This window comes from Lithobates pipiens, unplaced genomic scaffold (assembly GCF_037356315.1).
Source record: "Lithobates pipiens isolate NorthernLeopardFrog02 unplaced genomic scaffold, aLitPip1_a1.2 Scaffold_18, whole genome shotgun sequence".
Lineage (NCBI taxonomy): Eukaryota > Metazoa > Chordata > Amphibia > Anura > Ranidae > Lithobates > Lithobates pipiens.
The window spans coordinates 402,668,705-402,688,247 of NW_027507758.1; the positions used below are offsets into that span (position 1 = coordinate 402,668,705).

The window sequence follows — 19,543 nt, forward strand, 5'->3', positions numbered from 1 at the left end:
ATTCTCCATAAATCCCACGATGTGTACGCTGGTGGGGGTGTATGGTGGTGGTGGTGGTGGTGGGAGGGGGGGGGGGGGTAAGGGGGGTTGTAGGCAAAAGTGCACACATCTAAGGGACCTTCCATATCTAAACAGTTCATTTCCACAAGTCATCTTCACAAATCTCTACAATTACATTGCTATTGTTCTTCCCCAACAACTTCAGCTACAGAGAAAAGGTCTTCCCTGCCGGAGACCTCCCAGCCAAGGGTTGAAGTTATTAAATAATAAAGCTATTGTGAATTACATTGTTGTTCAGAAAAATAGGCCAATTATCCGCTCTTATATTGCCATAAAGATCATATTAACTCGAATTAGTAGCCCCGATGTGTCGCTGCTATTTTATTTGTCTGCTAAAGAACAAACACAAGGCAAAGAATGCTGAGAATGGTAATATATTACTGAAATTGGAATAATCTGCCAGAAACAACAAAAAAACGTTTTTGTTTTTTTTTAATCCACACACTATTTAAATGCCACTTCAATTAGGTATTTAGATATATTAAAAAATCGTGCTGAATTTGGCAGATTTTTTTTAGCAGGTCACTATTTTTGTTGTACAGGTTTCTCCTGCGGATGGATATTTTTGGAAGGAAGGTAGTGACTCCCCAATGGGAAGAAAAGCATGCATTTATCCCAGGAATTAATTAGGGGTCTGTACATGAGGAAGAGGGGGCCAACGCCAAGCTGGAGCTATAGAGGTTGGTGGGCACTCGTCACACACAAAGTGCTCTCCATACCTAGAATTGGGGGACACAGCAGTACACACCGGAATCAGCCAATTGAGGTGTCAACAGATCAACCTCCACCCCCTAAAACTTAGAAAATATGAATATTTCCAACCACAATCCAGCCAAGTCACTGATGAAGCTGTATCTTCTTTTATAATTCCCTGTCAAGTTTTTTTTTTTTTTTTTCACAATGTCAAAAAAACACTACTTATTTTACTATGATGCAGAAAAATAGCAAAATAATAATTCCTGGTTGTCATTTTTTTTCCTGCTTAACGGTCTGCGGTTAAGTACGTTTGTGCTGTGATAAAACTTTTTCCGGTTACATGGCTTTTTATAAGCAAACAAGAAGCAATTTGCGCAGTGCAATGCTCCAGCAGATCCAGGCACAGTACTAATCTGCTCCAGGACTCCCAGGCCTGCACTGAGGCGACAATGACAAGAAGAAAACTCTATTAAGAAAGCCTACCCCTACCTCAACTATAGGGGCTGATCAGAGTGGTGGCACATCTGGGATTGTGGTTGCCACATGGCCAATATTCTCTTTATTAAGCTTAGGTTAGTGAACTTCCACATATAGGCTAATTATGGGACTTGAATTGGAAATCAAATAATACATTATTTGTTACAGATAATTGGCTAAAGATTATTATTATTATTATTGTTATTATTGTTATCATCATTTAGGATTTATATAGCACCAACAGTTTTCACAGGCCCTTTGCAATAAAAAGGAGACAGTAGTAGAGCAACAATATAATTCAAGAGTATTAGAAGAGCCTGCTCCTGAAAGCTTGCAATCTATAATCGGGTCCTTTTTAAATGTATGAATTTTGATGCATCGAAAAAAATATATTTAAAAAGGGTAAAAAAAAAAATGATTTAATAAGAGGTCTATTGCTGTAAGGAGTATCCCCCCCCCCCCTTTCATATACAGACTGGCAGAAATTGTGTGTCATACAAGTGACAAATGTTCATTAAAGGACCCTTGCTGGTGGTACTGTATAGCCACTTTGTGAACTGGGGACTGTGTAAGAGGGTGGAAAAAAAAACTCTGAGAGTGTGAGTTGATGCCATGCTGGCTGGCAGTGTGTGGTCTATTGTGGAGAATGTGCTTTTTTGGCTGAACACACAGACCCCCCTCCCTCCCTTCCCATCCCCCAGCAGCACTGCACCTGCACTGGATAACCCAGCTCCTGGCATTCACCAGTACACACTGTTCAAGGAGAAGAGACATCTCTGACAGCACTCAATTCATCCCATTTCATCCTGCTTTTCATCCCACAATCACACAGACTTTAGGATTATTGGGGGGATCTCAGTACGCTCTCCCCCAATCCACCAGCGTCCACATAATGGGCTCATTAAAATATTTTGCTGAAAATGAACAACGTCTCCTTCAAATGTAGTCACTGAGCCACTGACAACTACAGTAACCCATGGCAACTACTGACCTGGCAACCGTAAACTAAAATGTGATTGGATGTTAGGAGTTATATTCCTCTATCTGCAGTGGTGCCACAGATAAAGTTCTGAGAAATTCGTTTTAAGTTAGTCATGTCCAAATAACGTGTGTGTGTTATTTGCTAAAATTTAAGTGTGCAAATCTGGTGCAGCTCTGCATAGAAACCAATCAGCCTCCAAGTTTTATGGTCAAAGCTTAATTGAATAAATTTAAGTTAGACGTTGATTGGCTACTATGGACAGCTGCACCAGATGCCGAGTGCACCAGGTTTAGTAAGTGTGTATTATTGTGTGTGTGTGTATGTGTGTGTGTGTGTGTGTTATTGTGTGTGTTTTACATCCCCCAGATGTAGATTTAAGTAGTACAAGAGACATTATAGAGCAAATCATCATTCAGTAGCAGTTACGTTATAAATAATTAACTATCCAATGCTACTACTTTGTGTTCAACTTTGAGAAAGAAAAGAATAAAAATAATACATTTTTAGGATAGGAAAATAATTCCCCACATAGGGGTTCTGATGTAAAATGCTCTGATAGATCGATAGAGAGAGGGAGAGGGAGAGGGAGAGGGAGAGGGAGAGGGAGAGGGAGAGAGAGAGAGAGAGAGAGAGAGAGAAGGGTAGAATGAAATGATAAAAAGAGGCAAAGAGAAAGAGAGAGAAAGATAGAAAGAAAGAGAGAGAAAGAAAGAAAGAAAGAAAGAAAGAAAAGGGAAGAATGATAAAAAGATAGGGAGCAAGAAAGAAAGAGAGAGAGAAGAGAAGAATGAAATGATAAAAAGATAGGGAGAGAGAAAGAGAAAGAAAGATAGAAAGAAAGACAGAAAGAAAGAAAGAAAGAAAGAAAGAAAGAAAGAGAGAGAGAGAGAGAGGAAGAATGATAAAAAAGATAGGAAGAAAGAAAGAAAGAAAGAAAGAAAGAAAGAAAGAAAGAAAGAAAGAAAGAAAGAAAGAAAGAAAGAAAGAAAGAAAGAAAGAAAGAAAGAAAAAAAAAGACATGCATATGTAAATAATTCATATTTCTATTTTTGGAGAAAAAAAGAGAGCAAAAAATAAATAATTCATATTCCTTTAGCTCCAAGCACAGCGGGCTTTAAAAACGCTCCAGTTCCCTTGGCAGAAAAATAAACGCTCATATAAAGCGTTTTTGTACATAGTTTAGGAGAGAGGAGAGTTTAGCGTTTTTTTCTGCCAGAAAGCTCCCGTCAGAAAAGCAAACCAGGGTAAGTATAAAAATATGCCTCTAATCGTCCTAATGTGCATGGGCACATAGGATAACATTGAGCTGCTTCAAAAGGCAAAATGCAAAACTCTTGTAAGAGCAGCGATTTTTAAACCAGTGTTTGCATGGAGCGAGGAAAGAAAGAAAGAAACCTGTAAATTCAACTGATAATTAGGATAGGGAAATGATTCCCTACCTGGGGACTGTGATGAGAAAAGTCCTGGCATACAACCACATTACTACATAACCTTCTAGGATACTTTTATAAAATCAGGTGTCCGGCCTGGCGATAAATATCGGCCATAAACAGCGAAGTTTACAAATGAACATACATCGAATAAGAAAATCCACAGACCGCTTTCCCCATGTGCCCCTGGAAAAATCTGAACTTCAATGTTTTCTTTTTTTTTCTTCCTACCAAGACTACACAAAAATAGTTACAAAAGTCCTGAATCTTTCCTCCCCTGGATATCCCCCAGTGGTATGGAATGCTCCTATGTAGCTGTCAGTCCATGTACTAATATTGCAGCTTCTCTTTCATTATTGGACCTGTTGACTTCCACTAACATACAATGTTTCCTATGTACAGAACACATACAGGAGAACAATGTGCGCCTGACATTAGAGGAAAACACAAGATAAGAAAAAAAAAAAATCTACAGTTCTCAAAACACAAATGAAAAGGGAAGTGATGTTCTGGGAGTTATTTACTAAAGGTGCCTCACCCTACCCAACCTGAGCTTCCAGCATCCAGACAAATGAGGAGCACTTCTATTTTCTCTTTATTTGTTTCCTTTCATCTCTCTGAAGAAAATCCGGTTATTGTTCTGGTGGATCTTTAGTCAAACGTTTTTAGGAAAACCAATACACAAAGCGACTGGCTTTATATATATATATATATATATATATATATATATATATATATATATATATATATATATATATATATATATATATATATATATATATATATTCAGCCCTCTAGCGAAATCCATCCGAAAGACAATGTCAGAAATAACATTTATTGTATAAAATAATTTCCAGACTAATTCTCCCCCCCCCCCCCCCCCCCAAAGAAGGCTGTGACGTCATGCGGTGTATTAGCATAAAGCAGGGGGATCAGTCGGTCTGCTGCTAGATGATAAGGGTCTCTCGAGGAATACACTGCTCCCTCTAATACATTCATTATTGCTCTGTCTTCTACAATTTTGCAATTTGTAAGAGCTTAGAAAACCGTAATTCTTTGAGAATCAGGGATGACACATCGCTTTCTTCCAAACTGCATGGAGGGGCAATATTGGGTGAATTTCGCCCCCTAAACACAGTCTATAGGAGAATTGGTATTTGCAGCAACCTATACATTAACGCCAAGTCACACATTTATGGTTTATACTCTGCCAGGCCAATAGTACGGATGGGCAAAGAACAAAAGCTTCTTTCTGTGCAAAGTGGGAAATATAAGATGTGTATATATATATATATCTATAGATAGATAGATAGATAGATCTATATAGATAGATAGATAGATAGATAGATAGATAGATATTTATATATTATTATTATTTAATGTAGAAGTGATACCTGAACTTGTATCATATGATAACATCATATTTTTAGGGAAAGGATTGCCATTTGAGTTTCTCACTTCTGATCAGGACCTGTTATTGTGCAGCCTGTAGGATTTGTGTGAATTTATCAGACAGATTCATGAAAGTCTAAGGCCTGGTGACGTCACAAGCACTGGTCCTATGCTGAGTTTAGGATCTTAGTGCTGGACCACCCTTCCTGGACACAGATGGGACTAAACTCAGGATAGTCCACTGGAAACCACTGGCGGTATAAGACATTACAAGAGAATCTATACTAACACAGCTAGAAGTCATATATAGGTCTGCTATTTATTGATATATTAAACACTTGTGATATTTGAATCTAATTATTTTCTACCATTGTCCTTTAACATAATTACCTACGGCAAAAATTAATGGTAGTATATATAGGCATATGATTGCCATCCAGGCAGCAGCACACCACTGTATACAGGCATACCCCACTTTTAAGTACACAATGGAGTTTATTTACTAAAGCTGGAAAGTGCAAAATCAGTCTCACTTCTGCATAGAAACCAATGAGCTTCCAGGTTTTATTACTAAAGCTTAATTGAACAAGCTGGGATTAGAAGCTCATTGGTTTCTATGCAGCAGTGAGCCTGATTTTGCAAATTTCCAGCTTTAGTAAATAAACCCCATTGTGTGCTTAAAAGTGGGGTATGCCTGTATACAGTATAAGAATACAGCTTGTTGACTTTAATAGCAACCCTCACCCAAGCCAAATCTTCTCCAGCAACAAAATGAGCCAAAACACCACGCCAGGTCCCCTATTGTAAATCCTTTATCTCCAACAAGAAAGAAGGCATCCCAAATGAAAAGGCCGGATCGTTTGTCAACACACAAGCTATTTCAATGTTAAATATAAAAAGCAGCTGAGCAAAAGGAAAGTGCGGCGGGCCGTTTATGTAGACATTTGGGAGAAGATCACCCATGTTATTACTGGCCTTAGGTGCTGACAACAGCTGGCGGCTAGGCGCTACAGCCCTCCGCCCAAGGCGACCATCTCTTATATTAATGGCGGAGAACAAGCAGCTCATAAAATGTTATTTAAGCCTCAAAGCCTAAAGTGGTGGGTAATTACACCTTCCCGACATCTAACTACAATTGTAAATGATAGTTATATACGTTATATAGATAACTAGGGGCTTGGGGTAGTTTTTAGATTGGCCTATAGCTAATTTGAGGTCATTTCAGAAAGCTAATACAAAGAAAAATATTGAAATTTCTCATGAAATTGAATAGATTATTGTCTAGCACAAATTCGCTGGACCAGTCTATGAATATCTATCCATCTATCTTTCTATCCATCCCCCTTTTTTCCATAAAGAACATTAGTTCTTAAGTATAACTTGAGATTACATGCATGTACAAAACTGACAAACTCTCATCCGTATTTGATGTAAATTCTATATTCTCAAGTGATAGTTTTAGGTTGCAGTATTGGCGATTAAGGATAGTTAGGGAAACCAATAAATACAGTTCTTGAAAGCAACTGAAATGTCTCCTGGATCTGATCAGATGACTGTCAAGTACAAATTCGCTTGGCCAGACTCTTTATCTATTTATCTATCTATTTATCTATCTATCCAACCATCTATCTATCTTCATTTATCCAATTTCAAAACAGGTAGTTTTTTTGGATGAGCCTGTAGCACAGTTTCAAATAGCCAATACAACTGAAATGTGTCCTGGACCTGATTCAATGCTTGTCAATCACAAATTGGCTGGGCCAATCTAAATATGTCTCTACTAAAAATAAATCTATCTATCTATCTATCTATCTATCTATCTATCTATCTATCTGTCTATCTATCCTAGTTTATCTAATGTCTACGACCTAATGAGCCACTTTTTAGGTTGGCCTATAGATAGTTTCAGATAGGCAAGATATTTTAAGTAATTCATCACTGAAATTTCTCCTGAACCAGATTAAATAATTGCCAAGTCCAAATTCACTGGGCCAGCCTAAATATTCTATAAAAATCTGTCTTAGTTGATCTAATTTGTACAATCAAATTAAAAAAGATAAGCATCAACTCAAAGCTATTTATTTGTAGAGCCTATGTGCCTCAACCATCCATCTCCTCTCTTTTTATTATTTCATATCTAGAATTCTAGATCTCCAGAGAGCTCCAACTGTAAGAACATGTCAATTGCAGGATAACGCCGTGCAAGAACAAGCGGTATAAATAATTAATTGAACCGATGCCCTCTGACCCTTTGAAAGTCCAGTAGGGACGCGTTTGTAGTAATAATGCCTCACAGTGAGCCCTTGTCAAATATTCATTTAGCAGTTAATGTGAGCTGCCTTCCCCAGAGACTGTATGTATTACCAGTTTAGTCTGCCTTGGCAAGGATGCCTGCTAATCTACTCCCCTATACGACAAAATATTTTACCACTCCGCTTCAAAAATTCACATGGGAAACTTTAATCTCATCAATGGATTTATCTAAACATTATGTAAGGTTAGTGAGACATTACTCTCAACCCAACCAGGGCTGCCAGCCCCAACGACCAATCTGGAGGAAAAGCCAAGCATCTTGGAGACATGGGAAGGGGGGGTCATAAACTGAACTAAAACGTTTCATCCCAGGGGCACAGAGCATTTGGGGGGGGGGGGGGGGGGGGCCTTAACACATCCACAGCTTAAAAAAATATGAATATATATATATATATATATATATATATATATATATATATATATATATATATATATATATATATATATATATATTAATAGAATTTATGTTCTGTAAGTGATAAATAGTGCACAGGGAAATTTATGTAAAATAAAGATTAAATATGAAATATGCGTGTCTATGTGTAAATATAAATATATATATATATATATATATATATATATATATATATTCAGTTTAAGAAATATATACATACAACGTCCAATATATATTTTTATATATTTTTGAAACGGAGTTTTATATATATATATATATATATATATATTCAGTTTAATAAATATATACATACAGTTTCTAATATGTATATATATATATATATATATATAATATATAACTCAGTTTCAAAAATATATACATTCAGATTCTACATTTTTCTTCACACATATATATATGTATATGAAAAAAATATATATATATACAGCGTTAAATATATATATATATATATATATATATATATATATATATATATAACACATAGACACATCTATTAATCTTTATTTTACTATTTCAATTTCCCTGTGCACTGTGTATCACTTACATAACTGAAATGACATAAGTATAACGGTAGTAATAATACTAACAACAAAACAGTCCTATTTATCATACTACACCAAACTGACCTTTTTTTTTGCTTTGCCAAACATGTATTACCAAAAAGGGATAGTGTTTGCACGCCATAAATGATTTGCCCATAGAGCTTACGATCTATATAGGTAATCTATGAACATCTATATAAAGGCAGGCCTGACAAAGAGACAGTTCCACCCTATAACGGCCTGCCAACTAGGGCGCTAAACCCTCTCAGATTGTCCTCCTGCCAATACAGCCCAAGTTGTCAAATGTCGCACATTTCCATTCAAACGATGCTAAGCCCATAATGCACAAAAGTCAGTCATTACTCTAAATTTTGCTGGCCTGCTAAACCTTATTTGCTTAAGATTCATTTAAATGTAGGTTATATGAATTAAAGGGAAAAAAAGACCACAAACTCCATTTAACACTTCTAAGCCTATTCAGGTCGAACATATAAAAAAAGAGTGATCTAAGAAAAAAAAAAAGTCTTGTGACTTTGACAACAGATTGCCTTTAAATATTGATTATTTATTATCTCTATCCGCCTACAATGACAAAACCATAACAAGTGACCAGAAGCGCTATCTCCTAATCAATACTCCATAAATTAATTCACTTATCTAGAGTGTCAGTGAACAGGCAGCCCTGGTGGCTTGAACAAGGTTGCATTGACAAAGCATGGACAGTGCATGGATAAGCCATATAATAATAAACAGATTTAAAAAAAAAAAAAAAAAAAAAAAGAAGAAAATTCAGCTTTTAAAAGTAAAACTCTACCTCTTGGCTGATGCTTCGTTCTTGTATAAGGGCCCAGGCTTCTCTGTTATCAGCTGGAGATATTATCCAGTTTTTTTGGGGGATTTTTTTTTTTTTTGGTTTGGACCCCGCTGGCAATTTAGAGATAGGATTAAAACAGCTGTAATAGTCGCAATTTGTTTTCAATACAGAGAACTTTTGTTCTGCCTTGAAAATACAAAGTAGAAGCTGAAGCTTGACGGGTGCATTACAACTGATCCACTTTATCACCAAATGTCAAAGCAACATTTACCTTGTATGCAGATAGACGTTCCATTAATGCCGGCTTCTTGTCATCTGATCATTGTTACCACATTAAGATTACTCTGCTATTAAAATGCATTTGATTAGAAAACATGACATCATCCACGTGAAACTATCTGCAATGGCCCCCATTCCATAGAAACAGTAGACTTCATTTTCACACCTATCTAGGTATATATGTCTACTGTCATTCTGCCATAACAATTAAATAACATTAAATTAGCCCCCTATTTTTTTTTTTTTTTTAATGTGCTAGCCATCCATATAAAATAATAACAAAATAAATCAAACACTCCAGGTGATGTCAGATTCCATATTTCAAAAAAAAATTTATTTATCTCAAACTGTGCAGAATGGAGTAAAAACTTAAGCGGGAAATGTACCTGTTATAAGAGTGGTATTAGTTCATATATATATACATGGACTTTCGGCAACAACCGAGCCGAGTCTTTTTAAAATACATCTACTGAAAATGAGAGAGAAAAAAAAAAAAACTTAAAATATCAGCACAATAAATTTACAGAAATATTACAAACCATAAGAAAATATTTCAAACACAGTAGTTTCATTTTGCTTTTTTTTATCTGAACAGGATGAAGACTTTTAAAGAAAAAAAAAAAACAGCCTATTTTAAATTAACAACTGTTTTGAGTCAATGACTGCTTTTAACAATCAATAATAATAATAATAAAAAAAAATAATAATAATAGTACACAATTTTGTGTGCTTTTTTTTATGGATGTGGTTTTGTCCTGTTACTTTTTTTTGTCATGAATGGATATGTCCAAATTGTAAAAGAAAAAAAAAAAAAAATGTTCCCAGGGCAGCTTCACCCCCCCCCCCCCTCCCCTTCCCAAAAAGCTGCATTGACCTATGAGTGTAAAAAGATTGGCAAAGTCGCAGCTTGGAAAAACAATAGCACTTGGATCGCCTTTGTTGATCTGATAAATACTGTACAAAAGTTCCTCGCAAATAATAAAACATTTTTTTTGTTTGTTTTTGTCATCACTTTTTTTTTTCTTTGAGACTAGCTCTAAATATTATTGGTAAATAATTCTGAAAAAAAAAAAAGTTCGTACCTAGAACTTTTTTTTTTAAGTTTTTCTGTATTTTTTTTCCTTCTCTGATACTTTACAAGTTCTTCTTTTTTTCTTTTTTTTTTTTAACCCCCTCCCCATTTTTTTTCTCTGTACAAAAATAGTCCAAAAAAAGTCCAAACTCTAATAAAAGTTATTTTTTTTTTTTGCTGTGCTTATTTTTTTTTTTGTTTTTGTTTTTTTTCACATGTGTGATAGAGGAAGCGTGCCATTGATGGTCGTGCCCGGTACCGAGGCGCTCTGATAGTGCTGGGACATATGCAGTCTGCTTTGGGCAGAGGGCTCTGGCACTTCTGCCCCAGGTAGGTACATGCTGATCATGTCCCGGAGGTCCCCCGCTTGACAAGGAGCCCTGGAGTGGGAGGACGAGGTGACCACGGGTGGGCTGGAGCTGGATTCAGACTTGACCACGGAGCCCATGGAAGCCAGGGTCATACCTGGGCCCCCTTGTTGGGAGTAGGACATGCTGTAGGTAGGTGAGCCGTTCATGTAGGTCTGAGAACTGCTCATGGAGTTGTATTGGAGGGCGCTGACGTCGTAGCGGTGCATGGGTTGCATCTGAGCGGCGTTGTGGGCGTTGAGCCCCGGGTGTTGAGGGTAACCGAGCTGCTCTTGCATCATGCCGTAGCCGCCGTTGGTCCAGCCGTTCATGTGGGCATAGCTGTCCATCCTCTGGTTGACCCCGGCTCCTAGGCTGCCCCCGACCCCGGAGCCGATGGAGTTGCCCCCAGGAGCTAGCAATCCCCCAGGTAGGGTGTACTTATCCTTCTTCATGAGGGTTTTGGTTTTCCTCCTGGGCCGGTATTTATAATCCGGGTGTTCCTTCATGTGGAGGGCTCGGAGCCTCTTGGCCTCATCAATGAAGGGTCTCTTCTCGGCCTCGGAGAGGAGCTTCCATTCAGCCCCCAACCTCTTACTGATCTCAGAGTTGTGCATCTTAGGGTTCTCCTGGGCCATCTTCCTCCTCTGACCTCTGGACCATACCATGAAGGCGTTCATGGGTCTCTTCACCCGGTCCGGGCTGTTTTTCTGGTTGGCGGCCGACTGGTTGGAGTTCCCCCCGCCGGAAGGCTGTTGGGGGGCGGCCGGTTTGAGCTCGGTCTCCATCATGTTGTACATTCAGGCGGCTGGTGTGTGGGGGGGTGCCCCAAAATAACACAACTTCTTCTTCTTCTTCTCCTCTGATCCCCAAATTATTTTCTCTGCTCTTTATGTCGCTGCTCTGCTCGCCAATGCTTTCCAATGCTGCCTCTCACACAGCCAGCAAACTACTTTTCATCGTGCGCCTTTGACAAGTCCTGCTACTTTTTTGAAACAAGTTAATAGACAACCGTCCATGTGATGGGGGCTGTCAGGGAATAAATGGCTTCGCGGCGGCCAATCAGAACGCCAGGCAGGGGCAGCCCCCTTCGGCTTCAGTTTTTCGTGGGCGTGGCGAAAAGAGGAGGGGAGCCGAGCGTCGCCGGCAACCTATAGCAGCCGAGCTTCTCCACGCCCCCTCCTCCCATCAAACAGGAGCAACAGGTCACACACGCCTAGGAGAGGAGGAAGTGGGGGGACGGGGCTCTCCTGACTGCACTGCTGAAACTTCGCTCTACTACCACGGCGGATTAACCCCTTCTGACACCCACAACACACCTGTCTGCGCACACTTTCCTTTCTTCGCCCTATTCACGAAGATCGCGGGTGGAGGAGCGAGTCTGGCTGTGCAGGTGTCTGCAGATCCCTCCCCACCTCCTCCCAATGCCCCCCCCCCCTCCACCAGCAATCTACTTCTATACAAACTCCCCATAGCAACCGAATACTTCCAAATCCTGACACCGCAGCAGGTTGCAAATAACAAATAGAATCCGAAAATGCAAGCTTATAAAAAAGACAAATGTCGACTTTTTCATGTCCCCTCCCCCCAGAAAACAATAGAAGAACTTCTGCGATTACATCCTGCCTCCCTCAACTCAGACAGATCTAAGGGGCTCCCCCTCCACCTTTCAATCCATGCAAAATGTTTCTCCCCCCCCCCCCCAGAAAACCATAGAAGAACTTCTGAGATTACACCCTGCCTCCCTCAACTCAGACAGGTCCATGCCCCCTCCCCCCTCCCCCACCTTCCAATTACTGCAGGAGTCTTTCATGTCCCCCCAGAAACCAAAAAACAACCAGACTTCAGTGTGTAGTATTATCACTTTATACCCACAATTACACTCTGCTTTCCCCCAACTCAGATAGATCCATGGGACCCCCTCCAGCTTCCAATCACTGCAGGAGTCTTTCATGTCCCCCCCAGAAAAAAAAACAACAACCAGACTTCAGCGTCTAATATTATCACTTCATACCCTAAATTACACTCTGCTTTCCCCCAACTCAGATCTATGGGTCTCCCCCTCCACATTCCAATCACTACAGGATTTTTTTCATGTCCCCCCAGAAAACAATAGAAGAACTTCTGAAATTGTACTCTGCCCCCCCCCCCCACCTTCCAATCCATGCAAGAGTCTTTCATGTCCCCCCAGAAAACAATAGAAGAACTTCTGAAATTACGCCTTGCCTCCCCCCAACAAAAAAAACAACCAGACTTCAGTTTCTAGTATCATCACTTTCTATGATATTTTTTTTGAGCAATCCTTCTTGATGTAAAAGAAGTAAAGACTAATGGGGTTGATTTACTAAAACTTGAGAGTGCAAAATCTGGTGCAACCAATCAGCCTCTAAGGCTGGCCATACAGGTTCAGTTTTCGTGTACAATTTTGCTTTAGATTTACTAAAAACAATATAATATGAGGTCAAAACTAAACAACCCTCAATTGCCCCCCCCCCTTCCCCAACTCAGACAGATCTAAGGCCCCCCCCCCTCCACCTACCAATCCATGCAAGAGTCTTTCATGTCCCCCCAGAAAACTATAGAAGAACTTCTGAAATGAAACCCTGCCTCCACCCAACTCAGACAGATCCATTGCCCCCCCTTCACCTTCCAATCCACGCAGGAGTCTTTCACGTCTCCCCAGAAAACAATAGATGAACTTCTGAAATTAAACCCTGCCTCCCCTCAACTCAGACAGACCCATTGCCCCCCCTCCACCTTCCAATCACTGCAGGAGTCTTTCATGTCTCCCCAGAAAACAATAAAAGAACTTCTGAAATTGCACTCTGCTCCCCCCCCCCCCCTCAACTCAGACAGATCTATGAGGCTCACTCTCCACCTTCCAATCCATGCAGGAGTCGTTCATGTCCCCCCAGAAAACAATAGAAGAACTTCTGAAATTAAACCCTCCCTCCTCCCAACTCAGATAGATCTATGGGGCCCCACCTTCAAATCACTGCAGGATTTTTTCCATGTCCCAACCAGAAAACAATAGAAGAACTTCTGCAATTGCACTCTGTCTTCCCTCAACTCAGACAGATCTACGGGGCTCCCCAACCACCTTCCAATCCATGCAGAATTTTTCATGCCCCCCCCCCCCCCAAAACAATAGAAGAACTTCTGAATCTGCACTCTGCCTTCCCTCAACTCAGATAGATCTACGGGGCTCCACCTTCCAATCACTGCAGGATTTTGTCATGTCCCAACCAGAAAACAATAGAAGAACTTCTGAAATTGCACTCTGCCCCCCTCCTAACTCAGACAGATCTATGCCCCCGCTCCACCTTCCAATCCATGCAGGGGAGTCCTCCATGTCCCCCCAGAAAACAGAAGAACTTCAGAAATTAAACACTGCCTCCCCCCAGCTCAGACAGATCCACAGGGCTCCCCCTCCACCTCCCAATCCTTGCAGGAGTCTTTCATGTCTCCTCAGAAAACAATAGAAGAACTTCTGAAATTGCACTCTGCCCCCCCTCCCCCAACTCAGACAGATCTATGCCCCTCCCCCTTCACCTTCCACTCCATGTCGGAGTCTTTCGTGTCCCCCCAGAAAACAATAGAAGAACTTTTGAAATTAAACACTGCCTCCCCCCAACTCAGACAGATCCATGGGGCTCCCCCTCCACCTCCCAATCCTTGTAGGAGTCTTTCATGTCTCCCCAGAAAAAAATAGAAGAACTTCTGAAATTACGCCTTGCCTCCCCCCAACAAAAAAAACAACCAGCCTTCAGTGTCTAGTATCATCACTTTCTATGATATTTTTTTTGAGCAATCCTTCTTGATGTAAAAGAAGTAAAGACTAATGGGGTTGATTTACTAAAACTTAAGAGTGCAAAATCTGGTGCAACCAATCAGCCTCTAAGGCTGGCCATACAGGTTCAGTTTTCATGTACAATTTTGCTTTAGATTTACTAAAAACAATATAATATGAGGTCAAAACTAAACAACCCTCAATTTTTTCCAATTAGGCAGGCCTTTACACTACATAGTTTATGGCAAATCGAAAGGAAAATTGTACAAGAACATTGAACGTGTATGGCCAGCCTAAAGCTGGATACACACTATACAACTTTTGTTGTTTGATTTCCTTTAGATTTATCTTCAACCATGTAGTGCAAGGGTCTGTCTGATTGCGTACAAATTGAAAGTGTTTAGGTTTGACCTTATATTATATGGTTTTGGTATATCTAAAAGAACAAAGCTGAAGAAAATTGTATAGTGTGTATCCAGCTTAAAGTGGAAGTCCATGCAAAAACTAAAATCCCTGCATCTATAGCCACCAACATTCTAACACTAACCTCTCAAGCCCAGAAAAAGAAAAAAAGGAGTATACATACCTGTTCTACAGGAGATCCGACCCAATCTCCAGTGGCGGACACTCTGATCCCTGCTGCGGCTTCACTGTATAGGCAGGTGCAGAGGGCGAGCCCACCAACGGAAGCCTCGTAGTAACTCTATGGGTGACGTCACTTCCTATTCATTTCCCAGCCGTCGTTGGACATGTACTCAGCAGAGCTTCCGCCACTTGAGATCGGGTCGGATTACCTGCAGAAAAGGTATGTATACTCATTTTTTTTTCTTTTCAGGGCTAGAGAGGTTAGTGTTAGAATGTTGGTGGCTATAGAAGAAGGGACTTTAGTTTTTGCATGGACTTCCACTTTAAGGCTGGCCATACATGTTTAATGTTCTTGTACAATTTTACCAAATTTTAACAATTTTACCAAAAAACATAATATGAGGCTGTCAAAACGAAACAACGTTCAATTGTTTCCAATTAGGCAGGCCCTTGCACTACATAGTTGAAGGTAAATCTAAAGGAAAATTGTGCAAGAACATTGAACATGTCTGGGCAGCCTAAAGCTGGATACACATTATACAACCTTTGTTGTTTGATTTCCTTTAGTTTACCTTCAACTATGTAGTGCAAGGACCTGCCTGATTACATACAAATTGAAAGTGTTTTGGTTTGACCTCATATTATATGGTTTTGGCATCAGCTTCCATTTTTTTGTCAAAGCTTAATTGGACAAGCTTTCCTTAACCATAAAATATGAGGTCAAACCTGAACACTTTCAAAATGTGTGTAATCAGGCAGGCCCTTGCACTACATAGTTGAAGATACATCTAAAGGAAATTAAACAACAACAGTTGTATAATGTGCATCCAGCTGGCCATACATGTTCAATCCTCTTGTACAATTTTCCTTTAGATTTACTTTAAACTATGTAGTGTAAGTGCCTGCCTGATTGGAAACAATTGAAAGTTGTTTAGTTTTGACCTCATATTATATGTTTTTTGGTAAATCTAAAGGGAAATTGTATAAGAACATTAAATATGTATGACCAGGCTTGGAGACTGATTGGCTACCATGCACAGCTGCACCAGCTTTTGCAATCTCCAGTTTTAATAAATAAAACCCATGGTACCTTATTTATTTAACATCAAGAAGGAAGGATTGCTGCAAAAATCATAGAAAGTGATGATACTAGTCACAGAAGTCTGGTTGTTTTTTGTTTTCTGGGGGGACATGAAAAAGCTCTGCAGGGATTGGAAGGTGGAGGGGTAGCCCCATGGATCTGTCTGAGTTGGGGGAAGGCAGAGTGTAATTTCAGAAGTTCTTCTATTGTCACCAGCTAAAGATTTCCAAAGGGGGGGGGGGGGGGGCATCAATACTAAAAGAAATGCAGCATGGCCCTTACAAGTAGCTAGTTTTGTTTCTCTTGTTGTAACTACACAGTGCAGGACAAAGACACTTCTACGATTACTTCCATTCCCTTGTGCAAAGCTGTGTATCTAAAGTACATTCAACAACAAATAAATATTGGACACACTGGGCTCCTTGTGTGCATGGACATAAATTCTTATTATAGGCTATGGCTGAGCATATTTGTTCAGAACAAAGGGGATGTTACATTTGTTACATCCTGACATCCTGATGTATGTATGTGTGTGTGTATATATATATATATATATATATATATATATATATATATATAAAGAGAGAGAGAGAGATTGTAAGTTTATAGGGGGACCAATAAGTATACATATAAAAGAAAGTAACCTCTAAGAACCTATGGAGTTCATTTACTAAAGGCAAATAGACTTCGCTTTCATAGAAATTCTCACTTTTCAAGGGTATATGTGCATACCTTATTGAATGAAAGAAATCTCTGCTGCCTTCTAATATCCAACCATGTGCAAGCATAAATACTATTTTGTTTTATTTATTTATTTTCCCCTGCAGTTGATTGGTTCTTCTTTGCAAAGTTCATTTTCACCAGATGTACTAAGCTAAGGGAAACTTCCCTTGAAAAGTGAACAACTTATTTGCGTTTAGTAAATCAACCCCTATATGTTTATAAAGGGGGGAGCACAAAGTGTATCTATCTAGATGCTATCTAGATACTAGTGGTCACCCTCCTAAAATGTATAATCCTTACCACCCCACCCCCTCCTCTTCTCTCTCTCACTCTATATATATACACACACACCACACACACTGTATATATATATATATATATATATATGTATATATATATGTATATATATATATATATATATATATATACTGTGTACACATAGACACACACACACACATATATATATAGACTGTATACACACATATTTATTAAGGTATCTATAAATATGTGTGTTTTGTATATTTCTGTGATATTTCGGTGGCTGCCAGGATTAGGGTATCCCCACTTATTCCGAAACAGCATAGATTCTTCTAAAGAATTATTTTGGAATAAGTTTGAAGATCACACCAGAGATTTTCTGATCTCCCTCCAATTGATGGTAAAGTGGTTATTCATTGGATTAAAGAAGCAGGTTCATTGCAAAGTCCTTCAGATACTCATGGTGTAAGAGCGCCGCCTAATGGCCGGCCGTGGCAACGCCGCTCCCTGGTGCAGCCGCTTTAGCTTATAGATGAGGTTTTATTATATAATTAATGATCCATCGTATTGGTTCAGATTTCTTTTATTCAGCACGCTATATTTTGATTTGTTTTGTTTTCTCCGCGTTGCTCCCAGCTAACGCCAAGTTAGCTTTGTGTTTGTGTTTAATACTATTTACAGGCAAGGAATACACTGTAGTTTCATTTCTAAAAATATAGACTCATATATATATATATATATAAAAAAAGAAAACTAATAGTATATTACGGGAAGCTGTGATACATTTAAAAGCAGAACATTTATTTATTATGATATAAAAAAAGCAGGAATTGAGTGTGCTAACTGTATTAATAATGCATTTGAATCAGTAAATAAAATATTTTCCCGTTGTAATTCCAAGATCTCAATTCATTTCATTATATCGTTTTAATTTTTTTATAGTAAATCTATTACATCACACTATAATTAAGCCATCCTCTGCAGGTTTAGCATTGAGATCCGCATCTATATTCTTGGAATTGTATTTCTCCAATATGATAAGCACACTGGACTTCTTGGCTTTCATAGACTGTTGTGAAGATGACATGTGTGTAATAATAATAATAAAAATAATAATGCTATTTATGATGCCATAAGGCAGTAGTCCTTAGAAAGTTTGAGTAGTGGCTCTCAGGTAGAATGTCGCTGGAACAAAAGTTTAGGGAAAGTCCAAGAAGAACCGCACAAATGTGTTTTTGTCCTGAGAGGCAAATAGAGGTTTAAGTTGCAGTAATTAGGTGAGAGCCTAGCCAAGCATTGCGCTATTATATTGCTTGTTAAAAACGCTTCTTTTCTGCATCTGCATTTGAGTGTGTTCCCTGCACTCCTAATCTTCTTATGGAAATGAAGAACTGCAGGGGACCAGCGGGGACTGGGAGAATGTCCTTGTTAACAGGAATTTCTCAGCATTGCTAATTAGTGGAGGCTGACGACCACCAGTATTGGGGGGAAAGCTCTGTTTAACCACTCACAAACCCTTGCAAGGAAGAGCTTGCCTCATTTTATTTTGTAATTAAAATCCTGAAAAGGGCCTATTTGTCTGTTAGGGCTATGAGAGTTTTATCTCCTTCTGAAATAATTAATGCCTTGCTAACTCAATTCTGAACAAAATGTCAACTATCGCAGCCAGAAAAAGTTTGCATTTCATCTCTTGCAAACCGATGGATTTTTTTTTCTTTGTAAATGTGCCGAGACAAATCTTTGTTTTTTTTTTCACCAAAAAAGAAAGAAAGAAAAAATACACCTGTTACAATACACAGGCGCGCGTGTAGCTCTGGTTATGCTATGGTCCTGGTTTGTGTTGTCATAAACATATATATATATATATATATATATATATATATATATATATAAATAAAATCTCTGTATATATATATATATATATATATATATATATATATATATATATATATATAATCTCTCTCTCTCTCTCTCTCTCTCTCTATATATATATATATATATATATATATATATATATATATAAATATAAATATATATATTTTTTTCTTCTCTTTCATTAATATATATATAATGAAAAGAAGAGAAGAGAGAGGGGGATATATATATATATATATATATATATATATATATATATATATATATATATATATATATATATATATATATATTATCTCTATCTCTCTCCATTATTTTTTAAATTGATATATTTATTATTATTAGTATTATTTTTATACATAAGGCCTGGAATTATTGTACAGACTTGAACTCAGCTAGAATAAACCCCAAAGTA

At 38.5% G+C, this 19,543-nt stretch overlaps 2 protein-coding genes across 4 annotated transcripts in view; both read right to left on the reverse strand.

Moving 5' to 3' along the window:
- The window catches only part of LOC143988381 (uncharacterized), a 162,121-nt gene that overhangs the window by 51,551 nt on the left and 91,027 nt on the right, over nt 1-19,543 (reverse strand). The window contains exon 4 of one of the 3 annotated variants that reach the window (XR_013276839.1): nt 15,193-15,400. The exons of the other annotated variants lie outside the window; for them this stretch is intronic. The gene's annotated coding sequence lies outside the window, so the exon portion shown is untranslated. The remainder of the gene's footprint in view (nt 1-15,192; nt 15,401-19,543) is intronic. 3 annotated transcript variants of the gene reach the window in all.
- SOX2 (SRY-box transcription factor 2) lies at nt 9,705-11,863 on the reverse strand. Its single transcript, XM_077487905.1, has one exon. The coding sequence runs from the start codon at nt 11,614-11,616 to the stop codon at nt 10,681-10,683; it is 936 nt and encodes a 311-aa protein (XP_077344031.1). The 5' UTR covers nt 11,617-11,863; the 3' UTR covers nt 9,705-10,680.